General features: G+C 45.5%; 1 protein-coding gene across 1 annotated transcript in view; it reads left to right on the forward strand.

Annotated features, from left to right (window-relative positions):
* Positions 1-15,222, forward strand: part of ITGA2 (integrin subunit alpha 2) — a 162,065-nt gene that overhangs the window by 132,899 nt on the left and 13,944 nt on the right. Inside the window, exons 22-25 of the mRNA XM_075589084.1 lie at positions 473-549; positions 636-719; positions 11,283-11,385; positions 14,397-14,507. Coding sequence (XP_075445199.1) covers positions 473-549; positions 636-719; positions 11,283-11,385; positions 14,397-14,507 — 375 coding nt within the window. The remainder of the gene's footprint in view (positions 1-472; positions 550-635; positions 720-11,282; positions 11,386-14,396; positions 14,508-15,222) is intronic.

Below are 15,222 nucleotides of genomic sequence, written 5' to 3' on the forward strand. Positions count from 1 at the left end.
ATTGGTTTCTGTGTTTGCATCTCATATGTCTGTGTGATACAATGCATCAGCTTCTGATACATCAGCTTCTGGATATGTAATTATTCCATGTATTGTTTTGCCTAGTATTACTGTAACTAAACATGTAAGATTTAGTGGTCCAGAAAGCTGCCTTCTCTCTTGTAACACCAGTCAGCCAATAAAAGTTATTATTTTTAAGCTATATTTGTCATTGCTGTTTTTTACAGCTTTTATCCTACAGGCTAACATGGGACCACATCCATATTCTAATCTTTCAGTTACATTTTATAGTCCCAATGTTAGAGAGATCTTGTACAAGCATTTTAGTATCCATATATAGGATTAAAATGTCTGGAATATTTACATTTTCCATTCACTGGGGAATATATTTATGCAAGAAAATGTTGTGTTGTGCGCTGTTTGGACCTATAACTAGGTCAAATGTAAAAATGCACTATGTTTCTATCTGCAGGTAACCTTTGACATTGGGTTCGATTTTAACATCAAATATCTTCTGAGCAAAGCGTTTATATATTTCCAGGCTTTAAGGTATACTTTTTTTGTTAATCTAAAAACAACATGTACTGTATGTATATTCGCATTAATTTGACTAAAGAAGCATCTTTGTTTTACAGTGAAAGTAATGAAGCGCATGAAGCAGACAATGTAGTCAACATATCTATACCAGTTCAGTATTACACAGAATTCGATTTCACAAGGTGCAGTATTTTATATATGTTCATTCCAAGTATTAAACATGATGTTGCCCCCACCATAAACTATTTTGACAATGAGCTCCATGTGACTTCCTTTAAAGCAGATTATCAACCTTGTTTAATTTCCTAACTGTTTTTATTTTCATATGTATTCAAAAAAAGGCCTGAAGCAGTAGTGTGTTCACGTGGCAACTCCTGCTTTTTGTTAATTTTCTTCACCCCGGCAGATAACACAGAGCTGTTTTATAACCAGACTATAAAGGATCTTGTGGGGAGCGCAGATTTTCACCATATAAAGGAAAGAAAATATATAATAGTGTAATATATCCAAACACCTGTGGCAATCTGTATGGGGATCGAGATTAGGAACTCACATTCTCCCAGTTAAAATACAGCATTGGAAGACAATCTGAAGACTCTGTGGCTTGCAGGGGGGTCTTGCTTAGTGTACTCTCCCTGGTGTCAGTGGAACAAACCCTCGGTGGAAACAGAGACAACTCTAGTGCAACATTGTATGTTCACTAATGGTATATTAAATAAAAGCAGTGGTAATTTGCACTTACATTAGCACCATGTGCATAGACACATAAAAATCAAAGCGCAGCAGCAGTATACACCATCTACCCCACTCCCGGGACCGCGTCGCGTCACTTCCGGTCCGGCCCGTCGAGTCACTTCCGGTTTCGCGATCGATCTCGAAATGGATCCACACGGGTTCTGGGGCATGGGGGGCACACTCTGGATTGCTGCTGGTTCACTCTACGCGTTTCGCTGGCGTGGCAGCTTCGTCAGGAGCCTGATATTTATTTATCACACCTTTATTGGAAGCGCCTCACAATTTTTGTTTTACACTTATAAGACATTTATTCTGATAAGATCCTTTATCTTATTCTTCTCAGATATGTTTCTTTTTTTTTTTAGCACTACTAATATAGCCACAATCTGCAAATACTTTCTCCGCAAAACCCACCCTGAACCTCATAGCCTAGCAATTTCTGCTTGGAAAAGGCAAAAACATCCAAATTCTTTATTGTCGCATATTTTACATACAGGCACAGTAGTACATACACGACAGTCAGGTCCAAAAGCTGACACTCTAGGACCCCAAAACACGGATCAGGGGCAACCAAGTGGGCTTGACCTTTATTAGTGAGCCTGGTTACCCTTTCACCGGCACAAGGGGCCATTGAAATTAGTAGGATTTTTTTTTCATGTATCTTTTTGCCTCAGAAATGCATCACTTGTGCCATGATACATAGACCCCACTTTCTCAAAGCAAGTCAGTCAAGTAGAATTGTTTTTAGCTTTACATGCATTTATGGCACTTTCAGTGTGACTGGGGTTTTGTTATAGTATATAATCAGAATATGGACCTCAATGAATAATGTAATGCTATAGATCAGTGGATTTCAACCTTTTTTTGGTTAAGGAACCCCAGAATTAGATTGTGAGATTCTGTTGAACCCCAACTCTCTCCCCCCACCCCCTCACCCTCCATCTCTCGTGTCTCTTCCTATTTCCCTCACACTCTTCCCTGTATGCTCCCTCTCCCCCTTACACACACACACACACACACACACACACACACACACACACACACACACACACACACACACACACACACACACACACACACACACACACACACACACACACACACACACACACTCTAACCCTCTCTTCTACACAGACACACACTCACCCCCTCTCTTCCATACAAACAAACACACACTCTCTTCTATACACACACACACACACTCTACCTCCTCTCTTCTATACACCCACACACACACTCTGCTCCTTCTCTTCTATACACAGGCACACACTCTCCCCCCTCTCTTCTTTATACACACACACACTCCCACTCTCTCTTCTACTGTATACACACACACACACACACAGTCTTTCTCTCTTTTATACACATGTAACACCCTTTCTTCCCTAAGGGAGATTTGTGTGTTTCTGGTGTTTTAGTGCTCACCTGTCAGCTCACAGCAGACCTGGGCATAGGCTTTTGGGGAGCTTGGGGTGCACGGTGCAGCGCCTCCACCCGTGCGGATATCAGCGTTGGCGGGATGTCTCCTCATGGGAACATGTACAGTAAATGACACAACCACACAGCAGTAATAAACAGTATTCTTTACCGTCAGGTCCAATCCTAATGTAGATACAGCAATACACATGCAGTAGCTAAATACCCAAACTGCGACAGCAATGACAACAATAATAATAACACCCCCCTTCACTGAGGCTCCCAACCGTACTCAATCCCTTAGGCACTCATGAACGGAAAGTGTCCTGCAATAGATCCCTTTCCAATGTATATGTGAGGGCAGCACTATAGTCTCCCGGTGTATGGATGGTGCACGTTGGTACCTTCCTGGTTACAGCAGTATAACAAGGGAATCCTGATAAGCACAACAGAAGCCGCATACGTGATCCCACATGGCAGGGCCTCCCAACAATTTCCTTTTTGCCTTACTTCCGGCAGCCGCAGAGTAGTATTTCCAGTCCTGGGGAATCCTCCTCTGCAGGTTGTCCGTTCTGCCAATCCATGACAAATAACTACGGGGTGAGTCCTGATATAGGGTCGTCCCTACCACACACAATCTAGGGTGGCTCAGGGCCTAGCTCAGACCTACGCGGGTCCCCCTTGTCCTTAGGAACACCAACATGGCCGCCATGCCTCTGCATGTAAGTCCGAAGAGCTGCATCAACTCCCCCTGGAGGAGCGGCGGACTACCCTGCTGCACATACACACACACACACACACACACACACATACACTCACACATGGCACAAGGCAAAAAATACCTGCAGTGAGAGCACGATCCTTCCTCTCCCTCCTGTCAGCCATAAGTTAAATATGACTTCCGGCATTGACGGGATCAGGGAGAGGAAAGTTCGTAGTGACCGGGCGGTGGCGGCTGCTGCGCGGGGGTGACGCCGGGTCACTGCTATGTGGGGTGCAGCTGTGCCACCGGGCCTGGGACACCCTGAGGGGTGCTCACGGAACCCTGGTTGAAAATCACTGCTAAAGATGATTAACAATCTTGTCATTACTTGTGTCTATTTCTAACTCATAGGTGTTCATTTGTATCAGCCGTTCAGATGAAAAAACACCTCAGGGCTACAGTACATTAACATCAATAAATCAAGAATAATCTTGATTATCACCAAGCCCAAATAATTGGCTTTACTGCTGCGTTATTTCAGTATTAACTTAATATATGCAAAAATGCTCTACACATGCACTTGTGAATCTACAGAGAATAAAATAGTCAATACCTGTACTATCTTTTTAAATTAATTGTATCACACATAGTTTTTCTTGGTTGAGACCCATGCAAAGAGGCACAGGCTAATTAATAATTTAAAGATGCTAATTAATAATTTAAAGGGATACTGGTTGAATGCTATAAGCCCAAATCAAGCAGCAATCCCCCTAGTTAACCTGCCCCCTGTTTTATATATGTAACGGATTTTCTGGCCTGGCCTTACCCACCCAATCTCACATTGGCCCCTGTGGTCTAACCAGTCCCCATTACATGGTCGTGTCTGGTGGTGCACCTGTTGGCAACAGGACTCCTGAGTCTCCCGCATGATGTTGTGTGGGGATTGCCAACCCAGACAGGCAGCTGAGGTAGTGTGCTTGAGTCCTACCTAGATCCAGTGCAGCGCCTTCACCTCATCAGGATCCCTGCGTCCGCATGGGGATGATTCTGATGAGGAACTCCTCTGTGGTGCCTTCTTCTGCAGAGTAATCCCAGACTCACACACGAGGGTATCTTTGATCAAGGTCATCTTTATTGACGGTTCAGGCAGACTGCCCCTCATAGCGGTCGTACTTAGCCGCTCATGTTCTTGCTGCAATCCTTGGGAAGGTTCCTCCTTTTCTAATGGAGTTGCTTCCACCTCTCCCCTAAGGAAGATTCACCAGCTTCTCTCTGTCTGCTCTGAGCTGCACACAGTCACAGCTCTTGCATCAGCCTCTGCAACATTGTTGCAGATCTCCACATGACTCTCCTGAACAGAGTCAAAACACCAACTGAACTCCTAACTTTAGGCAGTTCTGTGTCTTATATCACCTCAGGAACAGGCACATCTCTGATGTCACTAAGGGTGGACACCAAGCATGTTGTCACTTCCTTTGGGACATATGACACCTCACCAGGGTTTGAGGGCAAACCTCCATGATGACTACTGGCAATCCTGCATACTTACCAGGTTTACTGCCAGCATGAGAAAGAGATATGTACACCAATTTTACACATGGCCCAATTCTCCCCCTGGTGGAACCCAACGTCCCGGCTGGGATCTAAATTTGCGGAACCTTCCTTCAGGTAGCACTGCAAAACACAACAATACACATTACAGTACATATCTTCATCATAACATAATAACAGATACATCCTAACGTAGATGTATAACAACCAGGATTACTCCCGGATGGAGTATCCATTAGTGGTACTACCATACCCTCTTAAGGTGGCCTACGTACAGCATGGTCCACTGGGTTTAGAGCAGCAATGCTGTAACACTCTGGGTGACATACTGGACACCCACAAACAGCCCATAACTCTGGCCTGGATGCTAGTGGACTGAGAGGATCATGCCCATACACTTCCTTAAGGCATTTCCTGGAGATGTAAGCTATTCTTTCTGCTGTCTCAGTATACCAATTTTCATCTGATACTTCACGATCCCAATTTTCTATGGAACTATCAGTATCCCAATTCTCCTCGTCTGATCCTTCCTCATCATCAGAACTATATCCTCTATCCTCATCAGTGGAATCCATCTCAAACTCAATTTCTCCCTCCCTTGGATGGTGAAAATAAAGTAATAGCTTTTGGCGATCCCTGGCAACCCTTGCCGACACTGGAGGTACATAGGGGGTTCCCCGGGCAATAGGCACAATATGAGCAACATTACCCAAATCCCCAGAAGACACTCCTGTGGACCCTGTGGACCTAGACTTGGACCCAAAGTGCTTAGGCCTACATTTTATATTAGCATTGCAATCAGTATTACTCGTACAAGATGACTCTTTTCTCCTATGCATTTCCCACTCCGCTTCCTCATCGGATGTAAAGCAATCACCCCAGTCCAGGTTCTCCCCAGTCCGTTCATCAGCGCTGCCCTGTGACTCCCCAGACCACCCTTGGCTCGATCGGGACCCCGAGGGAGACGTGACAGGGGCAGGGGCTTTAACTATGGCCGGGGGTTGAGCATAGGGAAATACTGCCGGCATACGCGGGGCTACGACCCGCAACTATTCGCTACCTTGCCCGGTACCATCGGACTGTGTCCGCTCCCGCCTCCTCGGTCTGCCCTGGTACGAAGGGCTGCATGGCCCCTAGGTAGTGGATGCCACATTGGGGGCACCTAGCCGTTGTGCTGGCTTCTCCACCGGGCAACCTGCACTGCATGCACAGGCACCGCAATGTCTCTTTGTCCCCAGCCGTGACTACCAGGAAGCCTCCTGGCAATGAATAGGGATATACCCCAATGTCCATCTCGCTCTTTGTAGTGCTGGTTACGGGAGACACTTTGCACAGTGGTCTCTCCTGTTCACCAGCTCCTCTCACTTGAGGGACAGGAAGCTCACATCCAGCTCCTCCCTCAGACAACTCGGGTCTCGCTTGGCAGAGGTAGAGACCCCTCCCCCTGGTGAATATTTGGGGAGGGTCCCACAAGTTAATTGGATGCCCCGGCACAGGGGCTGAACTTTTCACAGTCCTGGGGGGCACGGCCTCCGATTTCGCGCCACTACCCCCTGAGCGTAACTCCTTATTTGGCGCCAATCCCGGCCAATTTCCTGCAGCCACCTTGCTTGCAAAATCCTTGTCCTCTTTTCCGCGGGCAGCACTGATTACAGGAACTACTTTCTGTAATGATACGGCCGGTTCACCAGCTCCTTGCTCCGCTGGAGTCATGCCCACAGGGCATAATTGGAAACCACTCCCCCTGGTTGAGATTAGGGGGAGGTCCCATAGATTTATCGGGTGAGCTGAGCTGGTCATAGTCCAAGAAGGCGCGGCCGCAGCTTTCACGCCATACCCCCCATCAGGGCGGGGTTTTCCTGGCCAACTCTCTGCAAGTCCCGCATTTGCAGAATTTTCTGCAACTGGCCCACGCGGTCTCCCAGGGAAGCTGGAGCCGCCATTTTGATTTGCATCGCCAATCTCTTTAGCAACTGAGGTAGCTTTTTGTGTGTTGTACGCTGACTGGCAAGCAAATTCACCATTCTCCCCACACATTACGACAATGTCCTCCTCGCTATTATCCGGAGTAATACTCCGCGGCCCTAGGCAGGACCAGAACGGCGTGGCCACAGCCTTAGCACCACTCCACAGCAGGCTCGTGAAAGTCATTTCCGTAGCATGCTCTTCACCCGCACACACGCCATGTGCGCTCTCTCCATTAGCCTCCGTCTGCCATCTTGGACCTTCCGCACCGCGCGGATCCTCCATTCTTGCGGTCGCCATTCTTTCACTGTACATAGGATTATTGTACATGGAGCTCCTCTCTGCGGGGCAGCTACCACACTGGTACAATAAAGATTGCCTTGATGCACCACCTTGTGTACCTAATGTAGGCTGGACTCGTGTTTGGACAAGAGATAGGGGAACGAACCCCTCGGGATACTGTGGCTACCAAAACCGTGGTGGTTCAATTTGTGCAAGTCCCTGGTAGCAAGAGGTGGACATCCTTTAATATGTAAAGACAATAAGCAACCCAGATTTAGCCGTGCAGACTAAGGCAGGGCGGGGGGCTTTATACCGGGGGAGATACCTGCGGGCACGTCCAGGGAAATGCCCGAAAATAAACCCCAACCAGTAGCAATGTGCCTCACCCACGCCCTGTGTCCCGGACTAAACCCAGCGGTACTCACGACTCCTTGTGTGAACTGCCAGAGTGCTGGTTAAGGGGTTGCTCAGCGGTCTGCTGTATGGTGGTGTCCTCGTGTGCTCCAGCAGGAAGTAGGAGAGATAGGTGAAAAAGCGAGTGACGCCGCGGTCACGACTCCTCTAAACAGCCAAACGCATGTAGAAAAAATAAAAAACTTTATTGAACAAACAAGTGAACAGCAGCCATAGTCAACCTCTGACGCGTTTCGTCCGGGTCTTTGAAAAAGTCCGTGACCCGGACGAAACGCGTCAGAGGTTGACTATGGCTGCTGTTCACTTGTTTGTTCAATAAAGGTTTTTATTTTTTCTACATGCGTTTGGCTGTTTAGAGGAGTCGTGACCGCGGCGTCACTCGCTTTTTCACCTGGACTCGTGTTTGCACTACCTCAGGCTAGGCTCACTCTCTCTGTGTCTGCTGTATCTCCTACCTCCCAGTCTGTGCTCCCTTCGGTAAGTGGTCTGGTATGGGCTAGAGTACTCTGACTCTTCCATGCAGTACTTGGGCGTCTACCTACTGTTGGCTAGCCAAACGCAGACCCTCTCCAGAATTCCTGACCACGTTAACAGGCTATCCCTTTAGGCATCCTACCAACTAGCACTGCCTCAAGGTGACTAGGACAGCTGTAGCCCGGCTCCAAACCCCCAACTCCTTTCAGGCCCCTAGGTCGTCCCTGCGAACTGACAAACTCCATCAGCCCCCTGACTACCCCTAGGTCCGTCCCAATGCAGCACAAAGTGGCAGCAGACACTCTCCCTGTTTCCTAGGGTGCCTAGCAAAAGGCTGTCCTGTTGACAGGTATCTCAGCAGCGCCTCCAAATGTAACGGATTTTCTGGCCTGGCCTGACCCACCCAATCTCACATTGGCCCCTGTGGTCTAACCAGTCCCCATTACATGGTCGTGTCTGGTGGTGCACCTGTTGGCAAAGGACTCCTGAGTCTCCCGCATGATGTTGTGTGGGGATTGCCAACCCAGACAGGCAGCTGAGGTAGTGTGCTTGAGTCCTACCTAGATCCAGTGCAGCGCCTCCACCTCATCAGGATCCCTGCGTCCGCATGGGGATGATTCTAATGAGGAACTCCTCTGTGGTGCCTTCTTCTGCAGAGTAATCCCAGACTCACACACGAGGGTATCTTTGATCAAGGTCATCTTTATTGACGGTTCAGGCAGACTGCCCCTCATAGCGGTCGTACTTAGCCGCTCATGTTCTTGCTGCAATCCTTGGGAAGGTTCCTCCTTTTCTAATGGAGCTGCTTCCACCTCTCCCCTAAGGAAGATTTACCAGCTTCTGTCTGTCTGCTCTGAGCTGCACACAGTCACAGCTCTTGCATCAGCCTCTGCAACATTGTTGCAGACCTCCCATGACTCTCCTGAACAGAGTCAAAACACCAACTGAACTCCTAACTTTAGGCAGTTCTGTGTCTTATATCACCTCAGGAATAGGCACATCTCTGATGTCACTAAGGGTGGACACCAAGCATGTTGTCACTTCCTTTGGGACATATGACACCTCACCAGGGTTTGAGGGCAAACCTCCATGATGACTACTGGCAATCCTGCATACTTACCAGGTTTACTGCCAGCATGAGAAAGAGATATGTACACCAATTTTACACATGGCTACATATATGTAACACCTCTGACCCCCATCCGGCATGAGGGGTATGGTGTACATGTAATAAGTGTGAGGGCTAGATACAGTCTCTGTGTTTGACAGGCCTTATACCTGTTCAACAGTGTTTAGTAGCTCAGGGGTTACCTGTTCATCTCAGGGAATATGTTGAGTTTGTGTCAGCTTCTGTAAGGGAGTTGGTGAACAGAGGAGGGCGCCAGAAACTTTGTAACTTATGTTTATTAGAATACAGCAGCATAGTCCCCAAAACTGGACTGGGTTTCAGCATACACAGTACAGCATCCACATTCTCTTGCACCTCTCTAGGGCCCTTGAACTGAAATTCTGTCCCTACCTAGAAACAAAAGATGTTGTCTGCTGCTTTACAAGCCTTGATAACCTGGAGACCTCCCTGATGGTATAGGGGTATAGGGGTCAGGTCTTCCCTGGTGTAATGGGATCCTACCTTAGGCCAGGTCCTCCGGGGGGGCCTGAGAACAAAGAACAAAATGGAGGAACCCAAGTTTATATATTCAGGGCATGGCCAATACTCAGACCCAGTATGTGGGCAGATTAACTGTTGTCACTTGGTCACACTACTAGACATGTGACCCTCTAGCAACTTCTAGAGAAGCACAAGGCCCAACATGTGCCTAGGAAGTGCAACATTAAAGAAACATAATTATATCTAACTGACATGCAGGGCAAAAGGATTTCGTAGCAGTGTGCTACATATATAGTGGCATACAGGATAGGATTGGAAGCAGGGGTCTTTCAGAACTAAACCACACTATTTTCTGCTCCGGGGACCCCATAATTCTCGAGATACCGGTGAAGTTACCAGTATTAATTCTGGGTTTATAAAGAGGATTTAAATAGCTGTCCAGTAGGAAGCTCCAAACAATGATGTTGCGGCTTCCTATTGGTCTGAGATTTGGCAGCTCTGTTGTTTCCACAGGTATACCCCACACACAATGTCTGAGACACAGACAGAAATGTCCATGTGTTGAAAATATGAAGGCGCAAATAAGTTTATAAAGTCAAATCCAGTGCAGTGCTACATAAGTGAAAAAAAGCACTCTGGGTGGGCTGGGTCGTCTTAGTTGATTAAACCAAAACACGCAGTCCTTAGTGTTGACTGCACACTGTAGACCTCCTCAAATGAAAACAGATAAAGAGTACATAGCATAATAAAGTTTAATATGCATTAACAGAGCAGGGAATGTACAAAGTGCACCCACATTTTCCCAGTCTGTCTTGCTATTCTTTGATCTTGATGTTCTGCAGAGATAAAATACAAAAACAAAAATTCATCGAGCAGTATCCTCTGAGTAATGGAAACTCCTCTCCCCAACCACTAGCTACTTACAGCAAAGCTGCAGGGAATGGATGTTGATTGGTATCTTTATCTTTAGTTTCAGGTCACTGCAGTACACACTGCATCACGTTTTGTCCTCAGATATCTATTCTGGCACTCAGATTAAAAGTGCCCAGAGGATATAGACAAACATGGTGCAAATACCGCTAATATAAAAATGTATTAAAATAACATGACAAAACACCACAAGGTGTCACACTCACATTTGCAATGTGATGGTTGAACCATCTACAATGTGCCGTCCGCTGCCTGTAAGTTCCAAGCTGCATACACTAGTAGCTGGGGTTGGATCCCTTCCTCCCTCCTTCTCACGGCCACGACTCCAATTAGATCCTCCCCCCGATGGCAAGACTACTAGGCTGCTGCTCTCTTCCTACGTGCACAGAGTGACATCACCAATAAGTTCCACCCCACGCGTTTCGTAACTATCGCGTTACTTCGTCAGGGGTGTGTCTCATTTCTATAATGATATAGATGTTTTATGTTTACATGCATATTCTAAACATTTGCCTAGATTTTGGGGTAGAATATTAATTCAGAAAAATTGTTAAAAAATATTTTTAAAAAAGTCGTCCCTGAACTTGATTTAATTAAAGCTTGCCAAAAAGGATTTTGTCAGAGACATCAAACAAGATCTAAAATTATGTTATTTCTGTTTACTAGGGTCACCAACATAAACTTCTACGAAGTGTTTTCTGGTTCTCATGTTCCATTGGTGATAAATAACTTTGATGAGATTGGTCCTGAATTCAACTTTACCTTAAAGGTCAGTAAACGTATTTACTGTTGTTTGGTCTGTGAGATACAATGTCCACGAACAATTTTTCTGCCTGTAGTTCAACATCCACACTTTGTTTCAAATCTCATTTACACTTGTATTTGACATGTACTGGAGTTTCCTGACAGTCTTACAGCAAACAGTAAAAGTGCAATCACCCGGCGCTCTTGTGAAAGTGCTATATTAATACATTTGCGTGTATATATAATGAAATAGTGAAAAATAATATAGTAATATTACAATCAAGTGTTAAATGCAAAAAGTGAAAGAAAGATACTAATAACTGATGCCTCTTCGGCTTCAACCCACGTTGAACCCTCCTGTTGGATTCTTAGAAGAACCGGTTTGTTGAAAAGATGCAGGGAGCTCAGGAACCGTGAAATATATAAAAAAAACAAAAAGAAATAATAGTGCAACACTGTTTTGCAGTGGTAGCTAAATGAGTGAATATAACACCTATAAGGTGTACACTCACACTTCTGGCAAACGTGTAAACAATAGATACTGCACATTGCGTTAGTTGCTGGTGCATAACTAAAGAAAAAACTATTCCAATACTTTAACGACCAGAACTGAGTTATAGTATATATTGTGTGAAGTATTATTTTTACCTCACTGATGACCTCAACATTTTAAACGTTACAGTTCTGTTCCCTCAATAAATTTACCAACCACTAATGTCCTTCCTATTGACATGTCTTTGTTTAACTCTTTGATTGCCGGAGGGTCCGAGACCCCAGAGTGCCATGGCCCTTCCGGCACAGCGCGGTCATGTGACCGTGGTGGCCCCTAATCAGGATATGGAAGAGGTGGAGTCCTCCTCTTCCATTTCCATATACTTCAGATTGCATCCTGCGATGCGAGCGGGAGAAAAAGCACTCTTTGGGCATGACAAGGGCAACTAGGGACCCTGAAGTGCTAGACCCCATGATATTCTGACTACGTCTTGGGGCACCCAATGCATTAAAAATAAAGTTGCGGTTCTGCCAAGTGGTCTCTGGACCTTCAGCTTCACAAAATACCTACAGAGGTACTACCGGCTGGGTGAAAAATATGGTGGTTTAAATGTCACACGGCACAGGCTAGGTCTATATATTAATTAAATATATTGCATGCATCTGTGATAGGGAATCCTGCTGCATTGACCGGCATCGCACATGGCAAAGCAGAACAAAACTTGGTCACACTGTTTGCTTTGCTTTCTCCAAATGAAATGTGTCTTTGCCATTTATTCAATCTAACAAATGAAGGAAGGGTACTGTAGGATTTTCAATTCAAATTTTCAAATGCTCTTGAAAAGGCTGCTATGCCAGCCGATATGTTGGTCATGCTTGGCTAAATAAATAATCTTTGATTAAAGTGCCCTTGCTTACTTTTTTGAATTCTATATGTTCTGGTCAGCTGCAGAATTGCCCATGGGTTTGGTACACAACCGGTATTTCTACATTTAACCCATGTTGATTGTTTCTTTGAGTGCTACAATGCCTTTTTTTTTACTTGCATTTGCCATTTATTCATACATATAAAAATGTTATTGCGTATGGTGAGAATTGCCAAAAAGTTTAATGAGAAGGAAAAATGTGAGAAGGTGGAACATTTAGGAGAAAGAGAGGAGTTATCAAAATCTGTCTATCTTGCCTATGTTTGCATATCTATTCCACACATGAGACCTCATGAAAATCCCTGAGCAGTGAATTACCTCTTTAATAAATCGTAAAAGCAATTAGATCATTCCACCCTTCAAACAGTAGTTTTACTAGTGTATCAGGGACCCTCCTTCTTACCTCCTGTGGGGAGAGAACAGCTCTGTAGTAAGGGAGAAGCAGCAGTATTGCGTCAGCCATGTTATGGTTGGCATGGCCCTTCAGACTGTGCAATGCGTATGCGCGATGGCCATCTTGGGGTTGGTGCGGCCAGAAGGAAGAGGCAGGGACTGACAGGTTTTCCTCCTGGTACAGGGGTGACCTTATCAGAGTATTCAGAGCCAGGGAAGAGTAAGGTTGTGTCCAGGGAGCCTGCCAAGCTCCCGGACTAGGCCTAAGCCTGCCCCAGGCCCCAGATAGCTTCCCCTCACAGCAGAGAAGTGTGCAGGGCTAGAACTATGAATTGGTAGCTCCCGTTAGTGAGGGAGCACAGCAAAGCAGATAAAGGTGCAGAGAGAGGCTTCCCCCAGCAGCCTGAGTACCAGCCATCATCCGCACATTAAGGTGTGAGGGGCTTCTTGTTGGAGACCCCGCAGCCTGGGACCCTGCTGCTATCCTTGCTTTGCCTAGGAAGTGTGGCCTGGCTGGACCTTAAGCCAGGAAGGTATTGTGCACCAACGCAAGGGAGAGGTTAGCGCCACACACACACACACACACACACACACACACACACACACACGAGCACCCTAGGTACTATTGGAGATAGCTACCCCAGGACTATATTACTGCAAATATTGTTATCCTTGTTGTATTTGTGTATTGTGTTGTAAGTGTTATTGGAGGCCTTCTGTGGGACCACAGTAAAGAATTTATATTATACCTGGTTGTATGTGTTATTGGGGTACCCTAAGGTATACGCGTTCCCATGAGGAGTCATTCTATTAACCAGGATCCTCATAAGTGGAGGCGCTGCACGATAGAGATATAGAGGACACACAGTAACCCCAGGCTCCCTATAAGCGGAGGCCTAGGCCTTTTGTACGCCTAACAGGTAGCACCATTACCGTAATTACAGCTGTTTCCCATAGGGATAGGGGAAAGTGTGTTACACTTAGATTGTCAAAAAAAGTTTATTCATTTTATAAACTGCCGCTGGTTGCCTTTTTTCCCCTTGATCACATACTTCATTTTCACAAAGATGTAACATGGCTGTATGCTATCATTTTAATGCAACTTCGGTACAAATACTAAGTAGGACCGGGGCTTTAAACTACAAAGATAAAAGTAATTTGTCATGGATAAAGTATTTGACATTTTCTTTCTCATTACTCATTTGCAAATATTTTGTACTTCCAGATTCGTACCAAGACCATCCCAGTTAACATGGCATTTATGACCATCAATGTTCCACTAACCAGTAAAGGAAACAACCCACTAATGTACATCACTTCAGTTCACACTGACCAGGTAAAACAAGTATATTTGTATTTTGAGGGAAATATTCATAAAATTGTATGCATAGCGTTTCCTGCAAACCATTGTTTTTTGTTAAATGTGCAAAATAATGAAAGTGCAATTTGAACTCTTCAGCATACTGTACCTCACAACAGTCCCAGGTCTCCCTGGACTGGTGGGAGGAGTCTCTTCCCTGGATAGCAGCAGAGAGGGAGAGGAGTCAGCTGATGAGTCAGGCTATTGATTCTGCTCCTACCACTGATCAATCAGTGCAGCTCTTCTCCTGAAGGGGAGGCGCAACGGTTACTCCAGAGGAGAGGCCGGGTTGCGTTAACCTTTATGACGTAACTGGTATTTCATGGGACCTGGCACATTAGAGGTCCCATTGACATACCAAGTTTTTTAGGGGATGATACAACAGAGCTGCAATTCCGATCAACATGAAAATGTAGTTGGGTATGTATTCATGTATAATTTTATTCACAGATGGAGCAAGCTTTATTTTACCTGCTGATAACTCAGAGTATTGAGATATAATGAAGCATATCACAGACTTTCCATCGGATTCAATGACAGTGTTAACATAGAATATCACAAGAAATCTCACCATAACAAGCCAGCAGGAGCAATAACCCTTGCTACATTTGTTTATAGTGCCAGCAGTGCTTTATAAAATTAAAATACAGGGAAAATAAAGTATAAACAATGGAGATAAGAACAGCAAGTA

This window comes from Ascaphus truei, chromosome 1, assembly GCF_040206685.1.
Source record: "Ascaphus truei isolate aAscTru1 chromosome 1, aAscTru1.hap1, whole genome shotgun sequence".
Taxonomy (NCBI): domain Eukaryota; kingdom Metazoa; phylum Chordata; class Amphibia; order Anura; family Ascaphidae; genus Ascaphus; species Ascaphus truei.